This window comes from Euphorbia lathyris, chromosome 4 (assembly GCF_963576675.1).
Source record: "Euphorbia lathyris chromosome 4, ddEupLath1.1, whole genome shotgun sequence".
Classification (NCBI taxonomy): domain Eukaryota; kingdom Viridiplantae; phylum Streptophyta; class Magnoliopsida; order Malpighiales; family Euphorbiaceae; genus Euphorbia; species Euphorbia lathyris.
Window position 1 is genome coordinate 85,789,354 of NC_088913.1, and position 16,872 is coordinate 85,806,225.

The 16,872-nt window shown below is 31.1% G+C and overlaps 1 protein-coding gene across 1 annotated transcript; it reads left to right on the forward strand.

Moving 5' to 3' along the window:
- The first annotated feature begins 3,177 nt into the window (after positions 1 to 3,177).
- On the forward strand, positions 3,178 to 5,996 carry LOC136227533 (uncharacterized). Its single transcript, XM_066016228.1, has 5 exons — positions 3,178 to 4,400; positions 4,479 to 4,778; positions 4,862 to 4,949; positions 5,044 to 5,826; positions 5,936 to 5,996. The coding sequence occupies exons 1-4, from the start codon at positions 3,184 to 3,186 to the stop codon at positions 5,824 to 5,826; spliced, it is 2,388 nt and encodes a 795-aa protein (XP_065872300.1). The 5' UTR covers positions 3,178 to 3,183; the 3' UTR covers positions 5,936 to 5,996.
- Positions 5,997 to 16,872: the final 10,876 nt, after the last annotated feature.

Sequence of the window (16,872 nt, forward strand, 5' to 3'; positions counted from 1 at the left end):
TTGAGTTAAAGCTTGCGATTTCTTCCAGAATCGAATTAAAGATTCAAACTTGTTTTTCGCCAGCCACTATCAATCCTCTGTCTTTCATGTAAGTTCGTCTTATAATGTTATTAATTTTTTGCTTGATTTTTTGATATATTACTTGCTTGTGCTCGGCTTTTCTTTGCCTTTGTGTTATATTGGACCTGTTCCTTATTTTGGAACTGAAATTTACAGTATTTTGATATCCTCTACTTATATGATGTATAATCGAAGGAAACATGTAAATCAAGAGAGTGGTAACAGAAAGGGACGGATTCACAGTGGGGGCAATGGTGGCACTTGCTCCCACTGTGTTCTGAAATTTTTTTTATCTTCCCTGGTACAATATTGAAGCTTAAAGATTTGCCCCCATTAACAATGGCGGTGGCTGCTACCGTAGGGCTAAGGTTGAAGAAAGAAAGAGATAGGTTTTTCTTTTGTTTATCTTTTTCCTTTTTTACAAACAAAACGATGCCGTTCCACTTAAGTTGGACGGCATCGTTTTGTTAGATGAAACATTGAAGAATAAAACAAAACTTAATTCTAATTAGCTGTTGCACTGCGTCTACCTATTCCAGCCCCCATTCTCCAAAGTTGGACCCTGAAATAATGACTGCTTTATTACTTGGTGTTCGCCAAAAACGTTTCATTTCATGATTTATCTTTACGAGTTTTTAGCCTTTTAAAAGGTTTGCTTTTTTATTCTTTCTATGTGGTTGAATTTGAATATTATTTTTTATAGATTTGGTTCTTCCTAGATTTCTTATAATTTGTTGCATATTGTTAAGAATAGTTTAACTTAATTTTTTTAGGCATAATATCCATTTGGATCTCTAAACTAAAGCTTCAAAGTCAATTAAGACATTAAACTATCAAAATCAACGATCGGGTTCCTAAACTAACAAACTCATTTTATACAAAAATCTTTAATTGAGACCCCGTCAAAAATCATTCGGTCGAATAGTTTTAAACTCTCTTCCCTAAACCCATTTTGAACCAACATATAAATTATTACAGTCTATATCAAATAGTCACAATTTCTGATTTTAGAATAGGAAGATGACTCAATTGATGATTTTTGCTTAGTTCATGGACCTAATTGATGATTTTGATAGTTTAAGGTCCTAATTGACTTTGAAGTTTAAATTTGGAGACCCAAATGAATGTAATGCCTTTTCTTTATATATTGATTGTTTAGTTCCTTGCTGAGTATGTTTCCTTTGCAATTTCATTTATTTTTCATTAGTTTTCAAAGTGCTCCAATTTAATATTTGATTTGAGTTAAATTAGTTAAGAGGATAACGGTGAAATTTGATCAAGTGAAGTACAAATTTAGTCATACGTTACCGAAATTTCGGTAATAAATGACTAAAATTGATCTTGATTGTAAACATTAAAATTGAATTTGGACCATTTCAAATGTTAAGTAAAATTTGCACTTCACAAAAAACGTTAAAGTCAAATTTGAACTTTATCCTTTAGCTAATCCAAAATTAAGATTGAATTTGGACCATTTCAAATGTTAGGTTAAATTTGTAGTTTTGTACTATTAATGAACCTATATAGTTTGCCCCCATTAAATCAATATCCTGGATTCATCCCTGGTAACAGAAGTATCAAATAGAACATTAGTAAAATCAGATTTGAGATGGACTTTCTTTAGAACCACTTGAGAAATTTAAAGAAAAAATAGGTGATTCATAGTGTTGAATTTCCTATATGTAACATATTTGACAATGGATATGATTTGGTTTCTAACATTTTATTATCTCTCCAATTTTTACTAATTGTTTCTGATTCAATTGGTTAGTATTTTTTTTTCATTTTCCTATATAGATGGGTGTTCATCTCCGAAATTAGGCATACAATTATAGCAGCTGCATTACATATCCAGTAATTATATTCCACTATAACACCTTAATGCTACTTTTCAGCTTTCGTTATGATTAAAATGTAAAAATGAGATTCTAAACACTGAATTTTACCCTAATGTCAGATCATTTAAATTTATAAAGATGAGTTATAATATCTATGAATATATGTGACTTAAGGTCTAAAATATGCAAATCACATGTTTCAACGAAAAATAAACATTTGTTAACTTGATCACTTGTATTTGCAGTAAAGATGGACAAGAGTTGGATGCGAGCTACAAAATGGACTAAAGAGTATATAGAAGGGGTGAAATATTTAATGAGATTTGTTCAAAGTAAGGACGGAACGGAGCGTGATATTCGATGCCCATGTAAGGATTGTTTGAATTTATTATTTCAAGACCATAAAATAGTGAAAGATCATCTTATGGTGAGGGGGATAGATCCTGGCTACATTTCTTGGTTTTATCATGGTGAAACATCAACTTCTAGTAATTTGGGGAGCCAAACTAATGATAATGAAATTGAAGAAGATGACGATAATGAAAAAGATGACGATAATGAAGAAGATGATGGGGTTTATGACATGTTATTTGACCTCGGGGAGAAATATATCCAATCAAACGAGGATAATTTACTTGTTGACGGTGATGATGATATTGGTGGCTTGCCTTCATACCTTGAGGCGCTTATTCAAGATGCCAAGACAAAGTTATACACTGGATGTAAGATCTCAAGGTTATCATTTATCATTCAACTGCTCCATATAAAAGTATATAAGAAATTGAGTGATAAAACAATAAATATGTTATTGCGATTGTTGAAGTTAAGCTTACCAAATGGAGACACACTTCCAAGTACATATTATGAGGCGAAGAAGATATTACGAGATTTAGGCTTAGGATATGATTGTATTGATGTATGTAGGAATGACTGTGTCTTATTTTGGAAAGATAACCAAAACTTAGAGGTATGCCCTAAGTGTGGTATTTCTCGTTGGAAAGTCAATGATGGTACAGGGAAGAAGATACCATAAAAGGTTTTAAGGTATTTTCCATTGAAACCTAGGCTTCAAAGATTGTTTATGTCTCATCAAACGGCTAAGAAAATGGTGTGGCATAAGGAAAAACGTAAGGATGATGAATATATGAGGCACCCAGCTGATTCTTTAGCTTGGAAAGACTTTGATCGTGAGTTTCCCTCGTTTGCGAAAGATCCTCGAAATGTCAGGTTAGCTCTAGCTGCAGATGGTTTCAACCCATTTGGAAATTTAAGTAGTATATATAGCATGTGGCCAGTCATTCTTATACCATTGAATCTTCCTCCATGGGATTGCATGAAACAACCATTTATATTTTTGTCAATGCTAATTCCAGGGCCAAAATCACTAGGGAAAGACATTGATACTTATTTGGCGCCACTAATTGAAGAGTTAAATGAATTGTGGAGTGACGGTGTAGAAACTTTTGATGTTTCTTGTAAGAAAAACTTTATGATGCATGCAGCGATTTTATGGACAATAAATGATTTTCCAGCATATGGAGATTTATCAGGATGGAGTACTAAAGGATATATGGCATGCCCAGTTTGCAATGAACAAGCAAGTTCTATAGGCTTGCGAAGCAAGATATGTTATAAGGGACATCGTCGTTTCCTACATAAGGATCATACTTGGAGGCGGAGTAAAATGTTTAATGGTAAAAAAGAAGCTAGGGAGGCACCTAAAAGATTAACCGGAGATGAAGTGCTAGAGCAGTTGGGTCGATTAGAAGATTCGACACTTGGTAAGCATGGCGGTAGGAAGAGAAAGCGCAAGCCAGAAGAGTTGAATTGGACTAAACAGAGTATTTTTTTCAATTTGCCTTATTGGAGCAAGTTAATTTTAAGGCATAACCTCGATGTAATGCATATAGAAAAGAAAATTTGTGAAAGTGTATTAGGAACGTTGCTATTTATTAATGGAAAAACAAAAGATACTATAAAAGCAAGGCAATATTTGAAAGATATGAGAATTCGTAAGGAGTTACACTTAACTAAGAGGAGTGACGGAAAATATCTTATGCCGGTAGCATGTTATGTTATGACGAAGAAAGAAAAGGAAAAGTTCATTGAATTTTTGAAATCTCTAAAGTTTCCTGATGGGTATGCCTCTAATATCTCTCGATGTGTCAGTTCAGGTGAGGTAAAGATATCATCATTGAAGAGTCATGATTGTCATGTACTTTTGCAACGAATTCTTCCAGCAGGAGTTCGTGGGTGCTTAAACAAGGAAATGTCCAATTTATTAGCTGAGTTGGGTCATTTTTTCCAGCGTTTATGCTGCAAAAAGTTAAAAAAAACGGAAGTAGAGAAAATGAGAGATGACATTTGCCTGATTTTATGCAAGTTGGAAAAGGTATATCCACCTGCTTTTTTTGATGTCATGGTTCATTTGTCTGTTCATTTACCGGAAGAAGCCTTGCTTGGTGGGCCAGTTCAATTTAGATGGATGTACCCAATTGAAAGGTAATAAAAATCTCATAATTGTTTAATTTTTATTATTATAAGAATATTATTATGATATTTCATGCTATGTTTTTGTAGATCATTATGTGAGTTTAAGCAAAGTGTTCGTAATAAAGCTCATCCAGAAGGTTCTATTGCTGAAGCATACGTTGCAAAAGAATGTTTAACTTTTTGTTCAATGTATTTAAATGGTATTGAGACTCGCTTTAATCGAGATGATCGCAATAATGATATGGGTAATGATGATTCCTTATCAATCTTCTCGCAACATTGTCGGCCATTTGGAGCAACTAAGTTTATTGACTTATCTGAGGAAGAATATAATTTTGTCCAATGGTTTGTCTTGCAAAATTGCGAGGAAGTCGAACCTTTTTTCCAGTAAGTTTGCTAATAAGTTTCATATTTATTTATTTTTTTCATTGTAAGAAATCTAAAATATTTTATGTTATATATATTCTTAGGGTGCATAAGGAAAAACTTCAATCAATTGGTTGTAGAGATATAGATCAAAGTCATAAAAAAGACTTCCCTATATGGTTCAAAGAACACGTAAGTCCATTATTTCTTTGTTTCAATGCTATTTTATTTGTCAAACTATTATTATTATTATTATCATTGACTTGTGTTATTTTCTTCTTTAAAGATGATTCATGTTTATAATGAGGACCCGTCAAGATTGAATGAATCATTGTATTCACTAGCATGTATGCCACATAGGTGTTCACGAAAGTACACGGGTTGCATTGTGAATGGAGTGAGGTTTATGACTAAAGAACGTGATAATCGTCGTAAAAGTCAAAATAGTGGAATTGTTGCTAAGGGTTATCATGGTGAAGATGTAATTGACTTTTATGGTGGTCTAAATGATATTATTCAATTGGATTATGTGAAAAATAGACATGGTACTATTTTCAGTTGTGATTGGTTTGATCTTGGAAGAAAGAAACAAGGGATACAACAAGATGGACATATTATTAGTGTCAATATCACTAGAAATTGGTATGAGAACGATTCTTATGTACTAGCTGATCAAGTAAGTCAAGTTTTTTATGTCAACGATCCTAAATTAGGAAGAGATTGGCGAGTAGTGTTACCATTTCAACATAGACATATATATGATGTGGATGAGATTCAGGATGAAGAGATGGATGCTAATAGTTTTACAAATATGGAAGATGAAGTTTATCAAGAGAGTGAGATTAGTGATGCATTTCAGGTTGTAATTGATGAAATGCCTTCATTAATTAGAAAAGATGTAGATCACGAAGACATTGTTGCATCACTGATTTCAAGAACAACTGAAGATGGAGAAAGTAATGTTCATGAAGAAGATGAAATAGATGACACATTGGTTGATTATTGTGATAGTGATGAGGGTTCTGAAAGAAGTAACAAGTCTGAGGATGATAGTGATGACGACAATTAGGTAAAACAATAATGTATTGTAATTCTTTTCTATGATTAATTCTCATAAATATGAACTAATATTCAATTGTTGTCATATAGTTTGATAGTTCCGTGGTTTGTTAAAACAGGTAAAAGCAATGACAACAACGGAACCCTCCAATGAAGCTTGAATACGGTATCTACTACTATACTACTATTGTTTTAGTAGGGAATGATTTAGCCATTAACCTTTAGTTAATTTTGCATTATGTAGGAATTGATTTTGATGGCTATATTGATATTGGTTTATCTTGATATAAATTTTGATGCAGTAGTCAAATAAGACAATATTGATATTATTTAGTAGAAAATGATTTAACCCTTAAACCTTAGTTAATATTTGATTCAGCTGAGAAGAACTTCCTTTATTTGCCATGGTTGCTGAAGGTTTGTCCATAAATTATCTTATTTATTGAATTGGATTGTTTTCATATATGTTGCCCTTTCGATAAAGAGAAAAGTGATATTGAATATGTGTAATGTAGTGACATGGCAATTGTGTTTTATGGGTACAACATGGTTGGTTTTTTTAACATCTTCACTTACAGAAGGCATATGTATGACTGCAGTTTTGACCATGAATGTGTTTTGTGGTTGTGGATTTTCTTCTTAGATATGCACCTTAAAATCAAAGATGAGAAGAAACAGAGGAATATTGGCATGGAAATGGTTATTGTGGATCAACCAGACAATGCTTGATTATGTGATTTTTTTTATTTTTAGTGTTGATAATAGTGTTATCAGAATCAGATCATGCTTTTTATATTTGTAAAAAATATAATGATAGGGACAAATAATATTTTTATTTAATTGTAGTGATCTTATTTGGTGGGGTCGGAGACAACAAGATGAGTTTGATATCATTTCCACTTTGACGGTGATTGCATTCACCTATTCTATCCCCAGTCCCTTATTGCAAGAGCATAAGTCTTTAAGCTTTTCTCATTAGAGAAAGAGTGGCTTAGCTCTCATAGTAGCAATCTCAATTCGCAACTGCTCACTGATTCGCCTTTGTCACTGAAGACCATGTGGTTGGCTTTTTGGATAGGAATAAGGTACCAAATTAGACCTATAGTTTGTGGGGAAATATCAATTTAGGCTCTATATAAAAAATAGCAGTAATATAGACTTAACGTTTAAAAAATGATACTGAGTTTGGCCTGCTAATGGAACTTGACATGTCATTTATATTTTTCCGTTAAGTAATATGAATGTCGTGTCACGTTCCGTTATCAAGGATTAATTTGGTACCTTTTTTAAACGTTAAACCTATATTGATGTTATTTTATACGTGGAACCTAAATTGATACTCTCCAAAAACTATAAGTCTATTTTGGTACCTTTTTCTTTTCTTATTTGTATGATCAACATCATTGTAATTGTTATCGTGTTGAGTTGAGATATTCATTATTATTATATGCGTAGATTTTATGGTCATTATATGGGAATAAAATAAGCATTTAAATCTCTGAATTAAACTACTCTCAAATATAACTCCATGCCATCTATTAGTTTAATATCAAATCTAATATAAAAACCATATAAAAATTTACCATAAAATCAAATATCTAGTAATTGTTTGTTAAAATCATATTGAACATTAGCGTAAAAGTAATTTTATAACAAAAAAAATTAATTATTGATGTCTAAAATAATAGCTAACATCAATTTTACTTTTACATTAGCGAGTTAGATCAAATTTATACATCATTAAAAAAAGTAAATAATTTATTAGTCCCACTTTTTTTACGTAACACATTGTTTAGTCCTCTTATTTTACGAAACACATTATAAAGTCTCTATCATTTATCATTGTTAACCATTTGATTCTTCTGTCTATTTTTTCTTTTTAGATTTTTAACCGTTATATGGCATACATAGACAGATAAAAAATAATAGAGTAACATGACCATTTTGTATCGTACTATGACTATCTCGAACACTAAGATATGTTCAGTTGAAAATAAAAAAAGAACCAAAGAATTAATATTGACGAAAGATAGGAACCTTATAATGTGTTTTTCGAACTGAATTCTATTGAAACTGAAATAATAATATTATCCTTTGAAAATAGCAATAATTAAAGTAAAAAACTTATTATTATTTTATAATGGTTCTAATAATAATAATAATAATAAATAATAATTATAAAAAATAATTATAATTATAATAAATAATTACAAGTTACTAAACTGAATTGATTACTGAATTGAATGCTACTGAACTGAACTGAACTGATTGATACTGAAATTAAATCAACTTGACTGTTTGACTGAACTAGTGATGTTCGCATGGACGCTAAATGACCAAATGAATTTAGTCATTTACCGTTAGATTTAGGTTTACTAGAACCTTATGATGGAAATTAAAATCATTTTAAGACTTAGATCTAATAAGTCTAGAACTAACGGTGAATCACCAAAATCAGGGTTAATGTTAGGGATGTAAACGAGCCGAGCTTTGGCCTGCTCGAGATCGGCTCCGCAGTTTCTTATCGAGCTCGAGCTGAGCTTCGAGCTTGGTTCTAGCTCGATTTGCTGTTCGAGCTCGGCTCGTTTAGCGGCTCGATTGTTCACGAGCTGAGCTCGTTTATCGAGCTCACAAGCTTGCTCAGGAATAGCTCGTTTTATTTGTTCGTGAGCATCACATTCGTTGTGCTCGCGAGCTTTGCTCACGAGCAGGTCGTTCATTTTCTATGAAAAGCTCATTTCTTGTGCACGTGAGCTTTGATCACAAGCAACTCGTTTGTTTTGCTCACGAACGAGCTCGTTTATGGTGTTCACGAATGAAATAATATCAAATTCGGTACATCAAATAATATTAATTGTATACACATAAAACATTAATTGGATATACTTGTAGTATAAATTTATACACATTACTAAACTTTGTTTTTTAAAATATATAAATATTATAATTGAGTTAGCTCACGAGCTTTTATCGAGCTTGTTCATGAGCCTCTAATCGAGTTTGCCCGTGAGCTTTCGAGATGAGCTTTGGTCTGCTCAATCTCGGCTCGTTTACAAACCGAGCCTGAAAATCGTGCTCACGATCAAGAGATGACCGATGTTCCTCGGTTTACTAAAATCGAGGATCTTTTAGATATTTTTTTTAGTTTTTCCTTATTTCATATTTTATTTAAAATTGAAAAGATTAATATAAAAGTTAACGGTCAATTTTTTTCAAAAAGTCATCTAGGTCCGCTTTCGAGCCGTCTGGGACCGTCTTGAGCCATTGGGATCTGCTTTAGAGCCGCCTAGAGCCGTCCTGGCGGTAAAAAATCGGAAAATGGACTTATATCGCCCGACTTGAGGAAAACGGGACAGTGTTCTATAAATCCCTGCCTAGGCGGCCACTTGAGCAGATTTTTAGAACACGGATTCGTACTTTAGCATGCAGTACACTATAATTTTCAATTTAATTAGTCTCAAAATAGAAGAAATTATACTATATGCTCAACATATCATGTAACCTATGCATCAAACCAATAAACTAATGACACGTGGAACTTCAACCAACAAAATATTACCATCATGTAATTAATTGATTAATTTTATTTTTATTAATTATTTATATAAAATTTTAGATCCTAAAATATATACATTAGACCCTAAAAAATAAACATTAAACGCAAAATATATGATATGGTATCAAATTATTAGTCTTATATATGGATAACTTGGTGTGCGGAATATATATATTATAATTACTAATTAGAGACTTGAAGCTAAGAAAATATTATTTTGAATAAAAACTAATAATATGGAGAATTGTTGGATATAAAAATAATTATTAATTATTAATTTTTATTGTTATTTCTTTCTATGTTTAAATTTCATATAGGTAAACTCCTGCTATTTCAATTTTTGAAGTTTTCGACTCAAGCATTTTATTATTTTATTTATCCATTTAATTCAACTTTTTAGACCCATCTGAAAAAATGTGGTATTGGAATCAGAACTAATCCAAAATCTCTTACCAATCCATATATTAAAAAAACCAATTAAAATATATTTATGTTTGTGTTTGAAAAATAATTAAATAATTCAAAACATTTATAAACATAATAATATATGATAGTATCTTTTAGTTATTATCAATCCTTATCTTTTTCTGAATCCTCATCTATTTTAACTCTATCTCTAATTCAAAATAGGATTTACTTTTACAATTTTAGTAAATATCAAATATATACGTATTTAATGAATCATTTTTTCCTTTTTCTTTTTCTTTTATGCATAAATACATTGCTGAACATTCCATCGATTAGTGGCCTTTGTTTGTTGAACTAATATTTGAGAGTGGAATAATTTAATTAATATTTCAAACATTTATTTACAAAACACGTTTCCTGTTTTCTGTTTCCACTTCCCACTACACCCAAATCTCTTTATTCCTCTTCCATGTTGAAGCCATTAACATACCAGCTATCTTCTACCATTGAGCAGTACATTGATATAGGCTCTCCATCATATTTATCTTTTAAGATTTTCCTTCAACAAAACATTGATACAAGATTGAAGAATATTTGTTTTAAGGTATGTTCATACTTAATCGATTTGAGCTTTTTATTGATTTCAATTTTGATGTTATACTGTATAATTTTGTGTTTGTTAACTGATATGTTTATGTATGTTTAATAAATATAGGTATCTGTTATTGTTAATTTTTTGGGTGTTTGAACTGGACAGTAATTAATATGTTCAAGCTGTAATGGTTAATAAGCTAGTGATTATTAAGCTAATTGGCAGACTTTATTATGGTTAATTTGTATTGGTAATAATTTATTTTCCTTAAAATTTCATATACTTTCTTTAATTGGCAGTGAATATTAAGCTAATATGGCTATCCTATACATGATTTTGAATTTCAATGCCAAACTTACACGTTACTAATATCTGTTTAGTGTTGATTTGGCTATTGGATTCAACTTATGAACATCAACTTTAACTACATATATTTAACATTATTGCAGGAATAGAAATGGCTCCGGGTCGTACACAAAAAAAGAAATTGAAAATTGATAAAATTAATTCTCAAAGTCCCATGTTTTCTTCAATTATGCGTCCTAATTATGACTCGCCAATTGAGAAAGGTATCCAAGGACTTCAAAATCGATCGAAACATACTCCTAATCTTAGTCAATCAAAAAGAAGCGAAACTGAAACTTCAACTGAACCAAATATTTCAAATGAAGCTGTTGAAAATGCAACTGAAATACCTCAAGATCAATCGAATGAAATCCTTGAAGGTGAATTGAATGAAACCAGTCATGACCAGTTAACAGAGACTACACAAGTTCCATCGACTCAAACAGGTTCTATATAGTTTGTTATACGTTTTTTAATAATTCATATACACTTTATCCGTATGCTTAACTTGTTATACTACAATCAATATTCTTATAGGAAATAATTCAAAGAAAAGAAGTCGTGGCTTGACTATGGGAAAGGGCATTATGAAGACATTTCAAGCTTCTGGCACTAAAATGAAAATTAGTGTGGATCCATTGATTGGAAGACCCAAAGATGCAGAGGAATCTGCTAAGCTTGCTAGTCAAATTGGTGTGGTAACCCGTGATGTGCTTTATGTGCCCAAAAGGTGGAAAGAAATAGACAAAGCAAAGGATTTAAGTATAGGCTTTGATCACCTCAATGTAAGTTTTTAAACCATAAATTAATTTTAGATATTATTGTTTTTAACATAAGGTTTTTCTAATATTTTTTAATTTGGTTAGATTCACATGGATGTGAATATTGAGGATCCGGGTGTGAAAGATTGTTTGGCTGATAGGTTACAGTCTAGTATTCGACAAAAGCGTTACAGGTTGCATATGCACTACAAATCGTTTGCAACTCTCGAAGAGGCTAAGAGAAATAAGCCAACTTTTTGTCGTGAACAAAACAATTGGGAAGAATTATGTGATCATTTTTCATCAGAGAAATTCAAGGTTATGTGTTCTAATTTCTTATTTAGCACTTTAATTTAAAACTCAATTATTATATGAATGCACAACTTTATTTAGTTAGTTATTACATGCCTCACTTTCGACATAGAAATTACTATCTAGGGGTGTTCAAAAGCTGAATTGGATCGAAATAATCGACCGAACCGATGAATTTCGATTTTTCGATCCATTAGGTTTGGTTTCGGTCTTAAATATTAGATTATATCGGTAATATCGGTCGGTTCAGTTTTTATGATAAAATAACCGAATTAACCAAACCGATCGAATTTAAGATTAATTAAATTTAGTAATCATTAGTTAGCTACATTAATTATCTGATTGTTTTTTTAAGCAATTGATTATTAATAGTTCTAACTTCTAAGCTAAACAACTATTCAATTATGTTGTTGTACTAAAAACAACATTTTATGATATTCTTATTAGTTTAGTTATCATTTTATCATTAATTTAGCTATCTATTGAGTGGAGAAAATTCTTGACATGGCATATATTACCCTCAACAAAAATTCAGCATTATTTGTTTTATCCTACTACCCAACCTGACGCATGTCTTAATTCATTCTAACCAAAATCTTGTATGTCACCTGCTTGCTTCTAATAGGTTATGAATTCAGGAGATTGTGCATGCTTTAAGCATGCTGCTAATCCACCAATTGTGTGGTTATGATGACCACAAAAAATTTCAAAAATGAATTTATTATAATGTTAAGTAATTACCTTTAAGTGTTAAATAACATTCATCAATTTAGTCAGTAGTACCTTACAGAATGCATTTAATTATAGTGCATTTAATTGATTTATATCGCATTTAATTCACTTGTATTTTCTTGTTTGTTGTTAATTATGGTGCATTTTTAATTGATTCATATCTCATGAAATTTCCCAATTACCTTACAGAATGCTAGTGTTAAGAATAGTGAAAATCGGAAAAAGGTCAAGGCTCCACATGTTTCGGGTAGAAAGCCATTTACTGTTCGTCGAAATGAAATTGTGAGTGTTACTGTAACTTGATAATTATCAAAACTTAAAACATTTAAATGGCCTACTATATTTATTGACTGTAATTTTTTCTTGTTTTATTGTAATAGTCTCAAAAGGAGTTGAATGGAGATCCTTGTGATAGAATTGAATTGTACAAGCGTACACATTATTCAGAGAAAAAGGGTTGGCCATCCACAACTGCCGAAGAGAATTTGGTAGATAACTTATGAACCTTTTATAAGTTAATTAGAAAACAAAAGTTCTTTACTATTTTTTTATCTTAATTATAACTACTATTTTTTATGTGATTTCGATAGAATTTGATGAAAGAAAAACAATGTCAATACAATGAAGATGAAAATAGTAAGACTATTGATGAAATAGTTGAAGAGGTACTTGGTCGTGCATCTGGATACATAAAAGGCCTAGGATATGGTCCTAAACCTCCTAAACGCAGTTCATCATATGATGTTGCTAGACAACAACAACAAGAGAAGGAACTTACTGAGACACGAGAAAAACTAAAAAATTCTCAAGCTCAAGTTGATGAGCTTATAGATCATGTGACTAGCTTGGAAGATAAGTTAAGTGCACAAGAAGATAAACTAAGTGCACAAGGTGCAAATATTGAAAAACTAATGGCATTTATGGAATCTAGTGGAATTAATACATAAGGTAAACTATTTTTTTCAAAATAATGTAATTTAAATTATATATATACTAATAAATGTATGTATTTTCATGTAGGAACTTCTCTCTTCACAAGTGGGATGATGGTCGCCATAAGCATGAAGAAATTTACTTTTCCTAGATTAAATTTGATTAATTTAGTAAAATTTAAAGACTTTGTTTGTTTGTGTTTATTATGTTGAATTTTATTTTAGTAAATACGCTTTTTTCAATTATGGAATATTATTTATTTACTAAATTATATATATCAAAGATGACAAATGTCCTAATATTATGACGAGTAATTTGTCCCTAAATTGTAATATATTTCTTAAGATGTACAATTTTGACTGATATTGTGACAACTAGTTTGTCAAAATATGATAAATCACCATTCCATTTATGGGTTTTATACCAATTATTTTTATCAATAAATTACTTTTTAAATGTCAAATTAGTATGTCACTATTTAAATTAAATATATGACCATAAATATATTGTCACTAGATATTATAACATTAGATTATAATAAAACTTCGTCACAATAGACAATTCTTGTGATATTATAAACTGTCAATATTTCATTTATAGTGACAAATTCATGTGTCAGAATTTATAATAATTAAATGACAACACTGAATTTATCATTATAAATATACTTTTTCATAACAGTTATATATTTTATAGGGACGATCCATTTTGTCACCAAAATAGTTTTTAATGACATATTGTAACGTCATTGTATGTATTAATTAAATGACAATAACTAACTTGTTATTACAGTATAATCATTCATGACGATCTTTATCGTCAGTAAACATGTATCTATAATGACAATATGATTGTCATTAATTAATACTCTTTAGTGACATATCAAATTTTAATGTGACAAAAGTATAATGTCATTCAAATTCTACAATTTCCATTTTATATAGCTTTTTGTCATTGTAAATACCGTTTTTTATGACGAAAAATGAATTGCGTCATTTAAATATTTTCATTCATGACGACATTATATCTTAAGTGACAATAATTAAGTAAATCTCAATGTCACTAAAGTTCTATAATTTCAATCATTTATTGAAATTCGTCACCTTAATTATATATTTATATGACGAAATATGAAAGATGTCACGAAAATATTCACTATTATGACAAAAATATGGTTTGAAGTGACAAAATATTCACAACATCAGTGACAAAATAAGTGTCACTAAAACAAAATCATACAATGACGTATGTTCTTTATCGTCAAATAAAAGTAAATCTGTTATGACAAAACGAAAATTTATCATATATACAAAATATCACGCTCCTACCATGACGATCGATGCGACAACAAATATTTGTCACCAATTGTCTATTGTGACGAAAAAACATGTTTTCATGACAAATATTGTGCGTCATAAAATGTCATATTTCTTGTAGTGTTCATTATTCACAAAAGCAATTTTAATTACAAGGTTCGCTTAATCCGTCGTTGGAACGAATTAAGGTTTCAACACGTGATATTTTGGAAACGGTTTAAAAAGGACAAGAAAACGTTATTTACACTTTAGGAATATCTAGAAAAGCTTTAATTTAAACAAACAAATTAAACTCTCTTTTTGTGGTTTATTTTCCCATTTTTCCACTCAATTATCCTTTATGTGAATAAAATGACAACAAGTAAGGAATTAAATCCAAATTCATCCAACCAAAACACTTTTCAAATCATATATATACATATAGGAAATTTAAAAGGAGAAGAAGAAAAATATACATATATATTTTGATAGAAATGATAACTATACATATATATATTTAAAAGGTAAACAATAAAGACTTTGATTAATAGATAAAAATGATAATAATATTCACAAATAATAAGAAATTAATTTTTAACCCCAAAACTATTATCATAAGTGTATATAGGAAATAACCCCCAATAACCCCAAAATGTCAACCATGTCTAGTTTAAATGAATTTAAGGAGAAAATCTATATATATACATATAATTTTATTAAATCAAATTAATGAAAAATAATATCCAAACACATTAAATAAATATATACAAAATATTTAAAAATAGCTTGAATGCATATATTACATAATTATACATATGTATATAAAGGACCAAAAGTCTAAAAGTTGAGAAAGAGGGACCAAAACAGCATTTTTTACATTTCAGCAGCTTTACCGACGGAAAATCCGTTGTAAACAGCCTTTAGTGACAGAAAACGGAAAATTACAGAATTAGTCCAACAGTTTTCAGATTTATTCAAAAGCTTTAGATTAGATCTATTCTATCGTTTTGGATCCCCGAACTACCAAAATTGGATCATAGTCTATAACGGAGATTCCTAAAATGATGTTTTATTTCAAAACGTTATTTAGAAATATTTTCAAAAACTTATAATTACAACGTTTTTTAATCCCGAACTACCTTTGAATCGGATCACGGTTCGTATTGGGATATTAACACGAGGTTTTTATTTTAAAACAAAACCAAACGTTTATTTAATACGAGACAAAAATTAAATAAATACGGAAGATTAAATAAAACGTGATAAATAAATAACTAACTACGTAAATAAAATTATAACATAAAAACAAATAAATAAAGAAAATAAATTAAATAAAATTAAACGAGTCTAGTCCTCGTAAATAAAATTAAACAAATAAGATCGGTATTGACAGTCGAAGTCGGTTGATTCCACGAATCGTGATTTTCCGGTGTTTTTTGTGTTTTCGGTACAATTTTAACTTTTAGGAAATTCGGAATTTTTAGGAAAAAAAATGTTTTTTCCCAAAAAATAACTCTCTCTCTCTCTAAAAAATGTTTTAGAATGAGAAGCTCTCCCCAAAAATCCTTTTTTCTCAATGCATGAGGATCCGTGCCTTTTATAGGCACGGATCCCAAAAAAATTTGGGCGTAGCCCGACGGGCGTCGGGCTATGCCCAAAATATTTTGGGCCTACGCCCAAAATGTTGTGCGGACGCCCAACTTTTGTTGGGCGGACGCCCAACTTCTGTTGGGCGTATGCCCAACTTCTGTTGGGCGCGCGCCCAACAGGCGTTGGGCGTTCACCCAACGCAGGTTGGGCGTTCTCCCAACGGATGTTGGACGTCCGCCCAACGGACGTTGGGCGCTCGCCCCACCTACGTTGGGCGCTCGCCCAATGGCTGTCGGGCGCGCGCGCCCAGCGGCCGTCGGGCGTGCGCCCCGTGCTGTCGGGCGCGCGTCCAACTGTCGTCGGACGCGCACCGACTGCCGCTAGGCGCTCGCACCACGTTGCTGAGCACTCGCGAGCCGTCCACTCGACGACCGCAACTCCTACTGACCTCTCGTTTTTTTTATTATATTTTTTTGCTTTAAAACTCCCGGAACCAACCGCTTCAACCGTCTTGTTACATGTTTTCATCACA

Coding starts and splice junctions, on each gene's coding strand:
- LOC136227533 (XM_066016228.1), top strand. CDS start 3,184: ATGTGGCCAGTCATTCTTATACCATTGAATCTTCCTCCATGGGATTGC. Junction 4,779..4,861: donor GAAGTCGAACCTTTTTTCCA/GTAAGTTTGCTA, acceptor ATATATTCTTAG/GGTGCATAAGGAAAAACTTC. Junction 4,950..5,043: donor CTATATGGTTCAAAGAACAC/GTAAGTCCATTA, acceptor TCTTCTTTAAAG/ATGATTCATGTTTATAATGA.